Below are 16,566 nucleotides of genomic sequence, written 5' to 3'. Positions count from 1 at the left end.
ACGTGGCCGGGAAGGGAGCAGAGCAGTAAGTGGCCACCAGAGATGTGAGCGAGGAAAAGGTGCGAGACTCAAGGGGACGCAGACATCAGCCTGTGTTTAGTGAGAAGCAAGGTCCAGAGGCAGGTGAGACGGGCCCTGGAGAGGCAGCTGGCACAGTGACTGGACCCCAGCCTTCCTCCTCTGCTGGCTGCATGCTGCGGCCTGAGTGCCACAAGAGGTAAAGGGTGGGCAGGGGGGTTGTGGGGACTGGACGCCAGAGCGTGAACCTGAGCAGCTGTGAAGGGACAGGCCAGGAAGCAGGGGCGCGTCTCCAGCAGAGCTGCACACAAGGCCCAGTGAGGTGCGGTGGGAGGTGCAGCGGGGAGCCTAGAACCTTTGATTCCTTTCAAACCTGAGGCCTTGAGATTCTAGAAATTCCCAAGTACAGTCTTCACAAGAAAGGCAGAAAGAGGGGAAGGAGAAATAAGAGGCCCACACATAATTTTACTTTTTTATATAGAATTTGTACAATATATTTCTCTTCATTTGCATATTTTACCCACAACTTAACACCTTTTTACAGGCTGAACTCAGCTGATATAATCAAAATTCTTTCTTTCAACCAAATAGGAAAAATTCAAAATCGTAAACCCGTAAGAAAACAACTTAAAAACAATGATGAAAATAAGTCACGCCTCATTAGGAACAGTGTCTGTTTATACATTATACATGATTTGGAGCAGAAATTTCTTTATAGATTAGGCACATGTTTCCACGACACTTTTATTCCTGCCAGTTTTATCTCATTCCAGGCAGTCCTGCCTCCTAAGGATCAAAGGGATATTGGTCTTGATGGAAATCTGTTCTTTCAGATACTGCTGGTACCTTGGGGACCAGGAGATGAGGGAATCACCAGCCTCAGGAAGGCCAGGAGAGCAGGGCCTGGCTCGGCAGCGCCACCCAGTGGCTGGCGGCAGAGGCAGGGCGGGGTGCAGCCAGGAGAGAGCAGCAGTTGAGTGTGGAGGGGAAACTTAGGCTTGTTCTATGCAAACTGAAGTACAGGGAGACCAGAGGAGCAAGGGTGGTATACAGAGAGCTATGAGGAATCCAGTGTTTATTTACAATTTACCTTCCTGATAGGAGCATGAGGAGCAAAGCTGGTGGCAGCTGCCATGAGGGGTGTGACACCTGCCTGGCCCTAACTGTCCCCGCTTCACTACAGGTCAGTCCGAGGTGTGGAGGGCTGTGGGTGGCACGGTGAGGTTAAGCAGTGAGTTGCACCGTCTCCATTTCCATCTTCCAGGCAGCTGCAGTGCGTCTGAGCCCGTGGTAGGGACCTCTTGGTCTCCGTGATTTCCCTCCTCACTGTGAATCCTACTTGGGTCTGGGTGGTGTGGCATGTGGGGCCTCCTCTGGGGATACAGGCAGAGCAAAAGATGAGAAAGGGGTTTCTACCAAGCCAGCAGCACCTGTCTCATCACATCCCAACACCACGGGAGACCAGGCTGAGCCCGGGCTTAAAGATGCCAAGGCGATGAGCCTCAGGTCACCAAGTTTCAGGACCTGCCCCATTTGTTTCTGTCTCCTTTGAATTCTCCATTCCACAATGGCTCCACACATAGCTGGGGCTTGGCTGAGGACCTAATTCTAGGGCTGCAGAAGGTCGCTACACCTCGGCCTCCTGAGCCAGAAGGCAGCAGTGCTCTTGCAGTAAGACCCTCCTGGGACCTGCAGTCTCAGCCTTTCCAGTCCAGACACCTGCAGAGCCTGCAAAAGGCTTCACGCCATGGCAGTGCTGACCTGCTCAACTTGGCCCTGGCTACAACGAGCCTTCTTCGGGTTTGGTCCTGCATGTGGGACGTGCTCAGGCCCAGACACCAGCCCTTAAATGGCAGCAGCCCCAGGCACTCTTCATGCCCACAAGTCCCACTGAGGCTTGTATACGGCCCACATGCCAACTCAGCTTCACGCTCCAGAGTGTGGCTTTGGAAAGAGTAATAATCAGCACTTCAGGGCAAGACTACAACCATAAAAAGAAAAATGGAAACAGCATTCACTGGAACTACTGTAGTTATTGCTGGACAAGTGACAGCCAAGTAACTGCACAGAGCCCCAGAGGCGGGCGTGATGTTACTGTGACCATGGAGCAGAACAAAAACCACTGGGTATGTGTTTGCTTGTTTTACTTCTAAAGTAAGATCTCCTCTGATAACACTTCACGTCTTTTTATGTACAGAAACTAAAGAGATTCCTTAAGCTCTGCAACTTACACACACAAACCAGTTTGTCCCCCTGAATGGCTGTTCCACTGGTCATCCCCGAGGCCCTCTCAAGGGAGGCAGTGCAGTTCTGTTCTAAAAACGTGAGATGGAAACTGAAACATGTTAAAACAACAACTAAAAAAACTTGGATGTGCTGGGGGCCAGCGCATGAGTGGACACCCTTGGTGGCCTGCAGGCAGTCCCCAGGGCACTTGTTCTCATGAAGGATTTCTCTGGGATGCTGTGGCTAGGGAGCTGGCGTCACTCGGTCCCGTACAAAATGCTGGGGACCAGGTGGTGGCAGGCGGGCTCTCACCAGTTTCAGGTTGGATTACCCAATCTCAGAAAGCAAAAGCAAGAGAGGAACTCCCAGGCCCGGCAGTTCTGCAGACTGGTCTTCACTTGAGGGGCAAATGCAGGCAGTTCCGGCTCAACTGAGACAGACCCTTTCCAGAGAGGCTGCTTCCAGTTCTTTCTAGCTGCAGCTTCAGCAGGGACAGACCCTGGAGAAAGCTGGTCTCTGAACATCCTTCTCAAGGGTCTCCTGCAGCCCCTTCTGGGTGATTTTGCACTGCTTTGCTTATCCTCGCATGCTACGGTATGTGCAGGTGTCTAGCCTGCGTGGCATTCTGATTGGAGTGGAAGTGGGAGCTCAAGGAGAACCAGGCACTGACACCACAGGAATTTTCCTGAATGGGTTTAGATATCTGCTCTAAAATCCCCGCGGTCAGATTAGCTGGTTCCATGCATGCCATACCAGGAGCTAACACTCGGCATTCCAGAGGCAGGTTGCCTTGTTTGGGTAGTTGATGGCCAGGCTGATAGCAGCAATGTTCTGCAGAGCCTGTGGAGAGAGAAAGTAATCGCCAGTGTTAAGAACCATTCACTGCTCGGTTCATTAAGTGCTGGCTGAACAAGACCCCCAGTTGGGCAACTGAGGGGGGCAGGGGCGAGGAAGACATGAGCCAGATATGGTTCCCCCCAACTGGAGGACCACAGTCTAGATCAAGAGACAAAAGCTATCCAGACCACATGAGAATTCCAAACATACGGTAGAAATCATCACTGCTCTGAGAAGGGCAGGGGCAACGCCAGGAGGCTCAGTGGACACAGAGGACACTGTCTGCAGGGGGGGTGGGTCTGGAAAAGTTCGTTAGGGAAAGGGGACAGTACAAAGGGTCAGAAGGGAACAAACAAGCAGCCAATGCTAGGGACCCAGGAAGCAATGTTGGGAAGGTGCTGGGAATCCCAGGTGGATGCTGCGGAGCCAGGCAGAGGCTGGTCTTCAAGCTGAGGGCAGCAGGAGGGGAGGACCGGCTGGGAGACACAGAGGTGGCAGGCAGGGGGAAGAGGCAGCACTGGTCGAGCCAAGTAGGTGGGCTGTGGGGAGGGTCAGAATGAGGGTGAGGAGACGAGACACAGGCACAGGCAAGAAGGAGCCCACAGGGATATGCAATGTTGAGCTCAGTGCCAAAATGGTCAAATCTCAAAATTTCACTTTGTGTCATGCAACCAGAGGTGGTGGTGGCAGTGCTGGTAGGCACCTGTTAGCAGGGGAGGGGGCTTTACTCTGCCCACAGGTCTCAGGAGAATTCACACAAACTCTCCCATAGTCGGTGGGGGGACCCTACTTCTAAGCAGGTATCTGACCCCTTTTTGCAGGAGGAATGGTTCATTGAGAAAACTTGGCAGGGACAGTGTGAGGCTCTGGCTGGAAGTCCCAGCTGGATGCCCACTCAAGTGTGACCCTGGGCAAATCTTTCCTTCTCTGAGCTTCAGTGCCCCCATCTGTCCACTGAGGGGGGTTGGGCCACATGCTCTATTAGGTTTAGGGAGTCCATGAGACTGAGGTCTGAAAATGGAGTCTGGGGCCTGCAGATTCCTGAGACCCTTTCAGGGGCTCTGCACAGTAAAAACTATTTTCACAATAATACTAAGACATTATTTTGCTTTTTTCATACTCTCACAAGTATACTGTGGAGTTTTCCAGAGACTAATGTGTGATAATATAACAAGTGAGTACAGAAGCGAACATGGGGCTCCAGCTGTCTTCTATTATGGCAGTCATTAAAGAGATTTGCAAAAATGCAACACAATTCCACTCTTCTGATTTACACCCAACATGTTACTCATGTTAACACAAAATGGGTTTGTTATTTTTAAAAATTAACTGATAATAAGTGTTTAACATTTGTCTTAATTTCTAAATTTCAAATCTAATTTAATTTCCAGTGGTATATTTCAACATATATGATGCACATGAACAAAAGCTTTTTGGGACCCTTCACAATTTAAAAGTGGCTTCTGAGACCAAACAGCTGTCAGAAGAGGAGTTCTACTAAGGAAGAAAAGTTACATCCCAAAATATCTGAAATCTAATGCTATGGAAACTTCAGGGATCAGCCAAATTGTAAATTTAAGGCATTGGTTGTTTTGGCTTAAAAGACACAAATTCTTGTTAGTGTCTTCTGACCCCACAGTTTAGTATGAATGACACTGATAAATGGGGCTCGGCTGCTGTCTCAGACACAGAAGGAAGTGACTGAATTGGAACAGAGCTTCACGTAAGCCCTGAGTGGATTCTATACTCATGCCACAGGCGCCGAGGCTTTTTGTCCTCACCACAGGGAGGGGACAGCCCACCAAAGGCAGGCAGACAGCCATGAGGGCCAGCTCCGAGGTGGGAGAGTACCTGTGCCGCACAGCGGAGAAGGTGGTCGTCGGTGGTTAAGGCCAGCAGGTAATCCTGCAGCAAGCCGAGCTCCTGTGGAGAGAGCATGGGCGCAGCTTTAACAGACCACCACCTAGAAGACACCCACCCACCACCACAGAAGCCTCGTGTGAGTGATCAGTGCTCACTCTGGCGGCACCCCCTCAATCAAGAACCATGGTAGGAGCTTGACCAGGAGGAGCCAGGTGCCCGGTTCCAGGGGCTCTGCCCAGGGTGACGGCATGGGGAACCTCCCTCCTCAGGTCAGTTTCCTCATGTATAAAAGGAAAGGATAAGCTCCAGAACTCTGAAAGGCCCTTTCATCTCTCATACTCAATAAGTCTATTGTCCCGAGAAGAGGAGGAAGAAAGAACCCATCTGTTTTATTTTCCAAAACTCACTGTTGTCAAGGGTTGATCCAAGGCAGTTTCCCTTGGCCTTAGGCCTGATAAAATACGCAATCTCGGTGTTGCTTGGGCTGGAGAGGTGAGGGCCTCAGACTGTAGGCCACTTCTGCCTCCATGCAGGTCAGCTGAGACCCTGACCCTCCCTCCCTCCCACCAGGGCTTGGGATGGGGCTGTGATCTGAGTGCTACCCTCCTGCCCTGGGCAGCAGAGGGAGCAAAAGCACTGGGCTGCGCTGTGCCAGGGTAAGAGGCAGGGCAGGGCGCTCACCTGGGCGCGGTTCTCGGTGACAAAGAAGAGCTCGGTGAGGGCACGATGCAGGGGGAGGAGGATGCCAGGCTGTGTCACGTCCTCAAACAGGCTGTACTCCATGTGGGTGAAGAGCTGCCACAGGGGCTTTAACAGCGAAAGGTCACAGAGGTCACTGTGGGAGGAAGTAGGGTGGGTTTACTGAGGGCCACAGCAGACAGATGGTAGGTGACAGGAACTGTAGCTCTGACTCTCCCTTCCCCCACATCTAGTAAAGTCACTATAATATAGTCCCACTCCCTCTCCCCCTCTCCCTAAAAAAGATCCAAAAATATTCACCACCAGCAAGTAGGGAAAGAGGCAGAACCTAAACTTCAAAACAGGACTCTAAGGAAACAGGAGATCCTGAAGTACATTCATGTAAATCAACTGCACATGTTTAAAAATGGTTGTTATAATAGAGAACCTCCAATGACAGTGAAAAAAACGTCAAGTTAAATGCTAAGTGGAGCCTGGCTGGTGTGGCTCAGTTGGTTGCAGTGTCACCCTGTACACTGAAAGACTGAGGGATCAATTTCTGGTCAGTGCACATGCCTAGGTTGCGGGTTCAAGCCCCATTCAGCGTGCGTGCAGGAGGTGGCAGATCCATGTTTCTCTCACATCAGTGCTTCCCTCTCTCCTCCCCCTTCCTCTCTCTCTAAAGTTAATAAAACATATCCTTGGGTAAAGATTAAAAAAATTTTTAGGTTTAGTGGAAAAAAATTTTAAAAATTTCAAAAACCTGCATATACAGGTAACTACATTAAAAACAACAGCAAATGAACATACCAGAAATGTTACTAGTAGTTGTCCCTGTCAGTTTTCTACAAGAGACACTGCTTTAAAAATCAGAAACAAAAAGAAACCCCAAAAAACTATTTAAAAGACAGTGTGAGCCATTGTGATGCTCTTAGGCTCATGAAACACAGAAATGGACTAATAAGGCCACTCAGGCCAGAAATCTTTCCATGTGAAGAGGACCCTTTGCAACAGGCCACTGCTGAGAGGCCGCATTGATTTTTTTATTCAGAGGGAGGTTGTGCTTTAATTCCAGCTCAACATCCTTCAGAGGAGAATAACTATGAAATAATATTCTTGGGCTTATGACATGACTTTAAATATTTATAATCTTAAAGTTTGCTTTTTCCTCTGTAATGTAGGACTTTAAAAAGAATTCTGTAGAATTTGAGTGTAATTTTGGAGCCAATCATTTTCTTCCAGAGGAGTAAGTCTTCACAAAGTAAACCAATGGGAAAGTTTGGTTTGATGTAAAGACAGCTTTACAGGGAGTTTTCAGGGAAGCACTGAGTGTGTGAAGTAAAATGCACCTGCATGGCTCATGCCTGTGGCAGAACTATGGCACTTATACCTGCCCTCCTTCCCCTGGGGGCTGCCTTTCCTCTCTGCCCCATCCAGTCTCAGGCCCTGGGACTGAGGGGGTGCAGAAGTCCCTAATGGATGGCCATCAAACTGCAAAAACGCAGCCACGAAGACACTGGAGATGTGACAAGTTTCATACACATCACTCAACCAGATAGTTCTCACTGGAAGCCACTCTCAAAAGAACCAAAATAAGTAAGCTCTATGGGCTAAGTGACCCCTGATATTTGCATACGTGGAAACAGTGGTAATGGCAATCATGCCCAGCTTTCCCTCTCTCCCTCTCTTCTGCCAGCCTGTACGTAGAATGGCTATAGGTGCTGTCATTTTCTCTTCCCTGACTTGGAGTCCTTTATTTTTCAGATAGCAGCTCCATATTACATGAGAAGACAACCTTACTTCGAATATCATCACTTGACTCTGACTAGCATTCTGTGTGTCTGTGTGCCTTAAAAATGCCAAAAAGGGGGTACTGAACTGCCTAACAGGTAGGGGTCTGAGCAAGGAGGGTAGGGACAAAATGTATGAATGATATGTGTGCGCACAATCACTAAAACTCCCTCTGACACCCTGGCCACGTAGCTCAGTTGATTATAGAGTGTCATCCCAATATGCCAAGGTTGCAGGTTCAATCCCCAGTCAGAACACATACAAGAATCAATCAATGAATGCATAAGTTAGTGGAACAACAAACTGATGTTTCTCTCTCTCCTTCTCTCTAAGATAAAAAAAATAATAATAATAAAATAAGTAAAACCTTCCCTCTGAGATGAGGAATAAGACAATTATGTCTTTAATCCCCACTTCTATTCAACACTCTACTGAATGTCCTGGCTACAGCAGAAAGGCCAAAAAAGTTTCTAAGGATTGAGTGGAAGAAATAAAACTCATTATTTATAGATAACATGACCATGTGCTGAATAATCTACATATACACTTGTAGAACTAACTAATAGAATAAAGTCACTAGATACAAGGGCAATACACAAAAATTAATTATATATCAGCAAAAACAAAAATAAAAATTTTAAATACCAACTACAATACCATCAAAAACAATAAACACCTAGGAATAAATCTAACAAAATGTTGTGCAAGTCCTCTATATAGAAAACTATAAAACATTACTAAGATCTAAACAGTGGAGGATTGTGGATTAGAGGATTCAATGGTCTAAAGACCTTGATTCCTCTCTAATTGGTCTAAATTGTCAATCAAAATTCTATCAGGTGAGAAGGGTGTGTGTGTATGCATGCATGTTGTCTATAGAAATAGACTAATCAGAAACAAGACAAGAATACCCACTCTTGCCAGCTCTATTCAACATAGTACTGGAGGTCCTAGCCTAAGCAATTAGGTAAGAAAATGATATAAAGGTATCAGAATTGAAAAGGAAGAAGTAAAACTGTCTCTGTTTGCAGATGACATGATATGACAGAAAACCCTAAAGACTCCACTAAAAAACTGTCAGAACTAATAAATTCAGTAGTTACAAGATACAAAATCAATAGAGAAAAATCAGTTGTTTCTATATACTAAGAATGAACTATCAGAAAGATAAATTAATAAAGCAATCCCACTTACAATAGGATCAAAAGAATAAAATACTTAGGAATAAATTTAACAAAGGAGATGAAAGATCTGTACACTGAAAACAATAAAACATTGGTGAAAGAAATTGAAGACACAAATAATGGAAAGATATTCTGTGTTCATGAGTTAAAAGACCCTGAATAACCACAGCAATCTTAAGAAAGAACAAGGCTGAAAGTATCACGCTTCCTGATTTTAAACTATACTACAAAGCTATAGTAATTAAAACAGTATAGCATTGGCATAAAAGCAGACATACAGATCAATGGAACAAAATTGAGAGGCCAGAAATAAATCCATGCACATATGGTTAATTTTTTAGACACAGGTGCCAATATGCAATGAAGAAAGGACAGTCTCTTCCATCAGTGGTACTGGGAAAACTAGATACCCATATATAAAAGAATGAAACTGGACCCCTATCTTATACCATACATAAAAATCAACTCAAAATGGATTGAAGACTTGAATGTAAGACCTGAAACTGTAAAACTCCTGGAAGAAAACATAGTGGTAAGCTTCTTGACATTGATCTTGTCAATGATTTTTGGATTTGACACCCAAAGCAAAAATAAACAAGTGGGACTACATCAAATTAAAAACTTATGCACAGCCATGGCCAGTGTGGCTCAGTTGGTTGGAGTGTCATCCCATGCATCAGAAGGTCATGGGTTTGATTCCTGGTCCGGGCACATACCTAGGTTGTGGGTTCAATCCCCGGTTGGGGCATGTATGGGAGGCAGCCAATCAATGTATCTCTCTCTCTCTCCCTTCCTCCCTCTCTAAGATCAATTTGTTAAAAATTTCAAAAAATATTAAAAAAAAAAAAAAAGCTTATGCATAGCAAAAGAAATCATCAATGAAATGAAAAGGGAACCTACTGAATGGGAGAAAATATCTGCAAACCACATTTCTGATAAGGGATTAATATTCAAAATATATAAGAAACTCATACAACTCAATAATAAAAAAAATAATCCAATTTAAAAATGGGCAAAGTATCGTGATGGCAGCAGTTCTTTGTTGCCAGAATGTGTCCTCTTTTGAGACAGCTGCCTAATAAAAGCTGATTCTAAATTAGCAAAATAAACCTTTTCTACTTGTTTGTAGTCTTTTGAGGCTTTTACTACAAAGATTCTAAGTAAAATAATGAGTTGAGCACTTCTTACATTCTAATTATAGGCTCGTTTCCTATTATATTTTAAATAGATCCCACAGTTGTTAACTTATAAATGCCTTACCTGTGAACTAGGGAGTCTGGGTGTGCATCACTGGAATGTTTTATATTAAGAAAACCCATGACTCCTGCTGCCTCTATGCCTGACAACCCTCTGATGCAATATATAGATCTAGTGATACTTTTTGTTGGGTCTCAGCTCAGAGGATCTGCTAGTAAACGGGTGAATTGACTGACTGCTCTAGGAATTGGAAAGGTGAATGGGAAAGAAATCTGTGGCTAGCATTTGTGAGATAGTAAAAGCTCTGTGAAGAAAAAAAAAATGGGTAGAGGATCTGATTGACATTTTCCCAAAGAAGACATACAAATGGCAAACAGGTACATGAAAAGGTGCTCAACATCACTAATAATCAGGGAGATGCAAATCATAACCACAATGGTCATTGTGGTCATTATGAAAAAAAAAAAGAGATAACAAATGCTGGCAAGGATGTGGAGAAGCATGGACCCTGGTACACTGTGAAATGAGAGGTGTTAACCTGATGGTAGGAATCCTTTCACAATGTATACATAGTATATCAATCATCACTTTCTATACTTTAAACACATTACAATTTTATTTGCCAGTTATACCTCAATAAATCTGGGGGGAAATTAACTAATTCTAAAATGTACATGCACATGCAATGTTAAAAATAGCCAGAACAGTCCTGAAGAAAAGGGACGTACACTGCTAGGTATGTAAATCTGCTATAAAGCTACAGATTTAGGACAGTGTGGTGCTGGCCCAGGGAAAATCAGAATGACCAATGGAACAGAAGAGATCAACGCAGATCCACGCACATATGGATGCCTACTCTGTGACAAAGATGGCCCTGGAGTGTGGTGAGGGAAAGGTGGTCCTTACAGTCAAGGTAGAGACCCATGTGAGAAAAAACTAATCTTGGTCCCTACACTTCATATCATTCACTAAAATTCATTCCACGTTGACTGTAGATCTAAATGTGAAAGAAAAATGAAGCTTCTAGAAGATAACATAGGAAATATCTTCATGATTCCAATGTCATGTAAGGCAACATGTCCTAAACAACAACAAAAGCACCACCATTATGAAAATGATCAATAAACTGGAAGACATTAAACTTAGAAACTTCTTTTCATCAAAGACACCACTAAAAGAGCAAAAGGGCAAGCCACAGAGTGGGAGGAGATACTCGCAATACAAACACCCCGCAAGACTCACCTCCAGAAGGCAGCTTACCTGTGGCTGCAGCACATCACAATCCTCAGAAGTAGGTGAATGGCTTTTAATCGCTGATGACCAGTCTGGCGACAGGCCACGCCTACCAGCCATTCCCAAATTTTTGCTAAGGGGAGGTGCGGCACAACTCTTTCTTCTGACAACATTTGCTTCAGAATCTCAAATCCTGGCAATCCCCACAAAACACAGATATTTTAATAAATTCGATGAAACAACTGATCATTTAAATTTTGCCTGAAATTATGCCTTTTGTAAAAGCAACATAGAGACATTTTCATTTCCCCTTTTCTGCAAAAATGCCCTGGCAAATTCTAAGAGAACAAACATCTTTTTTAGGTGGCTCTTCTCTCTGGCCATTCAGGTTCACAACCAACCAACCAACTATATGGCATATTCAAGAGTGACATGAGTGGGGTTTGTGAAACAAATCTGTGGAAGTCTTAGAGAAAAGTACCTGCTTTGATTTTAACAAAGATCAATGACATAACAGCACTGACACCCACAGAGTTTCCCCAGCAGGGAGATGGTGCAGATAGAAAGAGAAGAGCACACACCTGTTTGGAATCGCCCCAGGTGTCCAGCTGTCACAGTGAACTTGTAGCCCCACTCAGTGTTGCTCATGTCAGAGGTGAAGCGGTAATACAGAGTATCTCCTGCATCACACAAAAATCAAACAGGTCATAAAAGTGCATAACAGGGAATGGCAAGTGAGGGGTTTCTGATGAAATATAATAAACCCCATTTTAAATCTTCCAATGATTCCCCTTCTCAGGATTAACTTTAAAGACTTAATGCTAAGAGTGAATATAACCAAGTATTTATCGACTACCTGGAAGCTCAAAATCTTTCCACTTCTGTTGAGACCCACTGAAATTGTGTCGGTCTTGCTGAAAGTCACTACTGCTGGACATGGCTAATTCGTCACAGCCTTCCTCTGTATTGCACTGAGAATCAAATTTGATGGAGAGGTAGATTGCACCAGGAATGTGAACTTTATCCTAGGGAGGGGAAAACAAGAACACTGGTCATTGCTGGTCATTACCGAGGGCTGACCTCATGCCAAGCCCTGAGTTGAAACTGGAGTGTAAGAATGAGTGAGTCACAGCCCTGTGCCAGGAGCCATTAGCTGGGATGGGGGGCAAGCACAGGGGCTGCACACACAGCAGGGATGACACTTGTGCAGACCAGGGTGCAGCAGGTAGGCTTCACTTGGAGAAGGAGGGGAGGGCAGAAAGAGTCTCAGTGAAGGGCTGTCTGGGTTGTTGTGAAGAATGAAGAGGACAGGAGGGGACTGTCAGGAAGGAACTAATGGCAGGAGGCAAGGTGAGAGGCAGATGTGACCATATGGGGGTACATTTCAGGCAAACAGTTCTGGAAAGTCGTATGCATTCAGGGAACAGCAAGGGCTTGCTGTGTCTTGGGTAAAGGGTGAACTCTGTGAGTACATATGCTTGGGAGGTGAGGACAGGAGTGATATGTGATCCTGGATCGTACCTCAAAGTTGGTGTTGTTATTATATGGGTGTTTCGACTCTCTCACTTGCACCTCCATTCCTGGCTCCTCCATGAACTGGCAGGCAGCCAGAGCCATGGTCCCCAGCATGTTCTCTCGGCAGCCTTGGAGCACCTTCTGCAGGATCTGGTGGGACATAAGGCAGGGAATGTCAAGGCCTTCCAGTGGCAGGGCCATGGATCTGCCCCATGAGGAAGAAGGGAGTCTACTTCAACCCAAGGCCCATCTACAGGGGCTGGCATCATCCTGGACCCTCACCCCAGGCCCTCAAGCCACCCCACCGGCCTACTCTCACTGGAAGGGGCAGGCCCTTGCTTTAAATCAGGACACTGTAGTACTTTCAGAGCAGCACTATTTGAAGGAGATCTGAAAGAACCAATGGAACCAATCAGAGACGGTCCTGGCTCCTGAAGAGTCCTGAGCTTAGCAGAGGGAGTGACATGCAGATAAACAATTACAGCACAATGGGATAAATGCCCAGAGTGAGGTGCAGAATTAGCAGCTCCATAGGGCAACAATGGTGGAAGGACATACTCAAGACAGGGATTGGCAGAAACAAAATGCCTCCCTTTCATCACTTCCAAATGAGAAATATGGCTACAGCAAACATGCCAGCAACTTCAAGGCTGTGAGGCTGGGAAAGGATCTAGGGGACTTAGAAATGGGTGGTATTCTGAGATAGGCAAATTAGGGATTACAGAATAAATTCACTTCCTGACAAATCCTCAAGTACTGTGCATGTATGTGTATGAGGCGGTGAGGGTGGCAAGGGGACAGGACAGGGATGAAGGAGGTAGCAAGTGTGACTCAAGATTTTTGTACTTGGAAACTGGGAAGGTGGTGTTAAAACTATCTAGTTCAGCGGCAGACAGTGCCTGGGGCTCCTGAGTTCTAGACCATTTTCTGATATACGGATCCTTTAGTTCTACCCAACAGGAGGTGGAAGAAACGCTTTTAGACCTGTGAAGGATTGCTAACCCAGCACTACTTGAAGCCCTGGCTAGTGTGGCTCAGTTGGTTGGAGCATTGTCCTGTACACCAAAAGGTAGCGGGTTCAATTCCTGGTCAGGGCACATACCCAGGTTTCGAGTTCGATCCCTGGTCGGGGCACATGAGGGAGGCAACTGATCAGCGTTTCTTTCTCACATTGATGTTTCTCTCTCTCCCCTCTCCATTCCTCCCTTTCTCCCTCCCTGTCTTCCCCTTTCTCTCTCTAAAATAAAAAAAAAAGACCAAGTTGATTTGATTTAAAAAGAAAACAAAAAATGGCCTCTACCTGTCAAAACTGAACCTTAAAATTAGAGCACTGGACTTAAGAGGATGCACAGACAGACCCTGGTGAGCCCCAATGTCTGCCACCCAGAAGCTGGAAGCCTTAGAGAAACCTCCCAGCTTGATTTCCTCACCTCTGGGTCACAATGTAACACAGGTATAGGTGCTGGAAGAGTGTCTGACCTGGGGTAGACATTCTAGAAATGATGGTTGAAAAGAGAAGACACAAACTGTCCTGGAAGGCTTCCTGTATTATGGGAACAAGCTATCAGAGTTGTAATTAACTCAGCCCCCTGGGTTCGTACTAAGTGAGATGCTACAGGACACGAGAAGAGACAGCCTAACAAAGAAAGTCAGACTTGTAAGTGTGAATACAAAAAGGGAAAACAGCAAAAACAAGTTTTATGGGGTCATTTTTCAAAACACTCTGAGCACCAAGTCTGTTTTAGGCTGTGCGCTCAGCTCCAGGCTGGTACTTGGGAGAGTTCAACAATGACCCTACCCTGCCTGTGTTGCATTCACACCTGGCTGGGAGTCCTACAGCCACACAGGTAAGCTCACCTCAGGAAGGCACTTGCTAGAGGAAGACTGTTGAAATGCTTAGGGTGGGGTTGGGGTGGGGAGAGGAGAGGAGGAGCGAGTGGGGTGAGGGCCCCGCTTGGCCTGCTTAATTACCTTCTCCCACCGGTGCTTTTCTTCCAGCTGCATGAACATATCAAAAATGTAGGTCATGTGGGCAGGGCCACGTAGCTCCAGGATGTCCTCGCTCACTGGCACGTGCGCAGGCCACTCAGCAAGCAAGGATGCGAGCACGTGGCGGGCATACAGGATTGCTGTGGCCTCATTCACACGGAAAAGGTAGTCCCGGACTGCCCTCTTGCTCTTGCAGTTCAGCTCCTTGTGCAGGAGGGCAGCACTCTTGGTGCGCCGCTGCTTGGCGTAGCTCTGCTGCAGTTCACTCTCAGTGCTGGAGATCAGCTTCTGGGTCACAGGATTTGACTCAGCAGTGGCCTTGTCACAGCGTGTGGGCCGGGACTGCAAACCCAAAGACCACCATTAGAGGGCTGCCCTTCTCACAAGCGGGGGTGGGTGGCAGTCAGGGACAGACATTTGTTTCCAAGGTGGAGGCGACATACCAAGCACGGTAAGATAATCATGTCTGTATCCACAGCTTTGGCACTCTGCTCCTCTAGTCTCAGACTCCTACTGGGCTGCCACTTCTGAGCCAGGGCCCGTATCCTTTCATCCGTGGTAAGCTCATCACCATCAAACCTGAAGAGAAGGAGCACAAAATTGGGTACATAAGTTATACACAGCAAGGCAAGAGTTTACCTTGCAGTGAAACATGTCGGAAATGCTTATCAGAGGTATTTAACTCTTACTTTGCAATTACGTTATTACTTTCCATATTCTGCAAACTGGATTCACGGTGTTCATTTATTCATACACACAGATGTGCATGTATGCCTTGTGGCAGAGTATGCAAATTGTCCTTCAGGATATCCTCCCTTTCTTTTAGAACAAAGTTCCCTGAAGTTTTAGCAAGATAGAGAATCATCCAGCTAGAGACATGGTTCCCAGCACTCCCTGCAGCTAGATGGAGCCATGCAACTAGGTTTTTACCAATGGGAGGCCAGCGCAGTAAAGTGTGCCACTTCTGAAGCCCACCCTCAGACCACTGCACTAAGGATGTGCTCCTTTCTCTAGCCCCCCTTTCCTCTTGGCTGGAACAGAGAGGTGGAGGTAGGGGGGTGAGGCAGCCTGTACTACACAGCTGAGAACAAAGTGGGGTCAGTTTGTGGAGCAGAGCTGCCCACTCAGCCCGGACTGCTGCCTACCTCTAGATGGTTCTGTGACAGGAAAAACAAGTCCTATCTTCCTTGACCTATAATATTTCTGGGTTTCTCAGTTACAGCACCTTAGGCTATGCCCTTTCTGATGCAACCCTGCTTTATCTCACAAAGGATTTGAGGCAATATGTAAGAAATACATATGGGAAATAGAAATTTAAAAAGCACATTAAGTTGGAATTGGATATAAATTAGGATAGAAAGTTAAAACTAGGACATGGAACAGAGGAGGGGATTAGTTGCACAGGCAAAATTCTACAAAACTTTAAAAGCTGGGCCCAAGAACTAGCTCTGAACTTCCTGTCAAAGAAAAAGGGAATGTTGTTGAGTGTATAATAATTCTTGAAGACATGAATATAATATGTAGTGGTGAAGAAATAAACAAACAAAACAACACTTTTCACCAGAAGGTCCTGCTCTGCACTGTCTGCTCTCTGGGATGACATATGAGACAGCCTTGGTGTTTGTCTCCATTTCTGCATCCATGGTGAGTTTACTCTAAGACGCAGACTGCAAATGAAATTTTTCCAGAGGAACATACAACACAACTCAAGATGATCCCTGCAGTGCAGTACAGCCAGTTTTCATGTCACTTTATGAAGCACTACAAACCAATTTCACACCTGCTTCTTGGTTTATCAGGAGCTTTTCTCCAGATCTCATTGGCAGGAGGTTAGTGTAGTCCTGCCCTCATGTGTTCTCACACTCACCATACTCAGCTGCATCTAGCCGTCCCTTACCTCTTCTGGACCTCCAGGAAGAACGAATCGGTCCTTTTCATCTGCAGTTCATATATGGCCCGGAGAATGTGTAGAGGGGCATTGAGGGCATCGTGAGCCATCTGAAGCAGGAGAGAGACAATTTAATGTGCTTTAAAC

At 45.9% G+C, this 16,566-nt stretch overlaps 1 protein-coding gene across 2 annotated transcripts in view; it reads right to left on the bottom strand.

The window, feature by feature from the left end:
* Positions 1 to 481: 481 nt before the first annotated feature.
* The window catches only part of ZZEF1 (zinc finger ZZ-type and EF-hand domain containing 1), a 99,979-nt gene continuing 83,894 nt past the window's right edge, over positions 482 to 16,566 (bottom strand). For both annotated transcript variants that reach the window (XM_087825944.1, XM_087825943.1), the window contains 11 exons: positions 16,429 to 16,529; positions 14,975 to 15,110; positions 14,514 to 14,873; positions 12,549 to 12,692; positions 11,884 to 12,052; positions 11,609 to 11,707; positions 11,055 to 11,220; positions 5,626 to 5,779; positions 4,933 to 5,004; positions 2,998 to 3,084; positions 482 to 1,391 (listed from right to left, as the gene is read on the bottom strand). In XM_087825944.1, the coding sequence (XP_087682070.1) occupies positions 3,004 to 3,084; positions 4,933 to 5,004; positions 5,626 to 5,779; positions 11,055 to 11,220; positions 11,609 to 11,707; positions 11,884 to 12,052; positions 12,549 to 12,692; positions 14,514 to 14,873; positions 14,975 to 15,110; positions 16,429 to 16,529 (1,482 nt within the window). In that variant the 3' untranslated portion in view covers positions 482 to 1,391; positions 2,998 to 3,003. The remainder of the gene's footprint in view (positions 1,392 to 2,997; positions 3,085 to 4,932; positions 5,005 to 5,625; positions 5,780 to 11,054; positions 11,221 to 11,608; positions 11,708 to 11,883; positions 12,053 to 12,548; positions 12,693 to 14,513; positions 14,874 to 14,974; positions 15,111 to 16,428; positions 16,530 to 16,566) is intronic.

Source organism: Miniopterus natalensis, chromosome 17 (genome assembly GCF_054644295.1).
Source record: "Miniopterus natalensis isolate mMinNat1 chromosome 17, mMinNat1.hap1, whole genome shotgun sequence".
Taxonomy (NCBI): domain Eukaryota; kingdom Metazoa; phylum Chordata; class Mammalia; order Chiroptera; family Miniopteridae; genus Miniopterus; species Miniopterus natalensis.
This window is presented reverse-complemented; position numbering and strand designations above follow the sequence as displayed.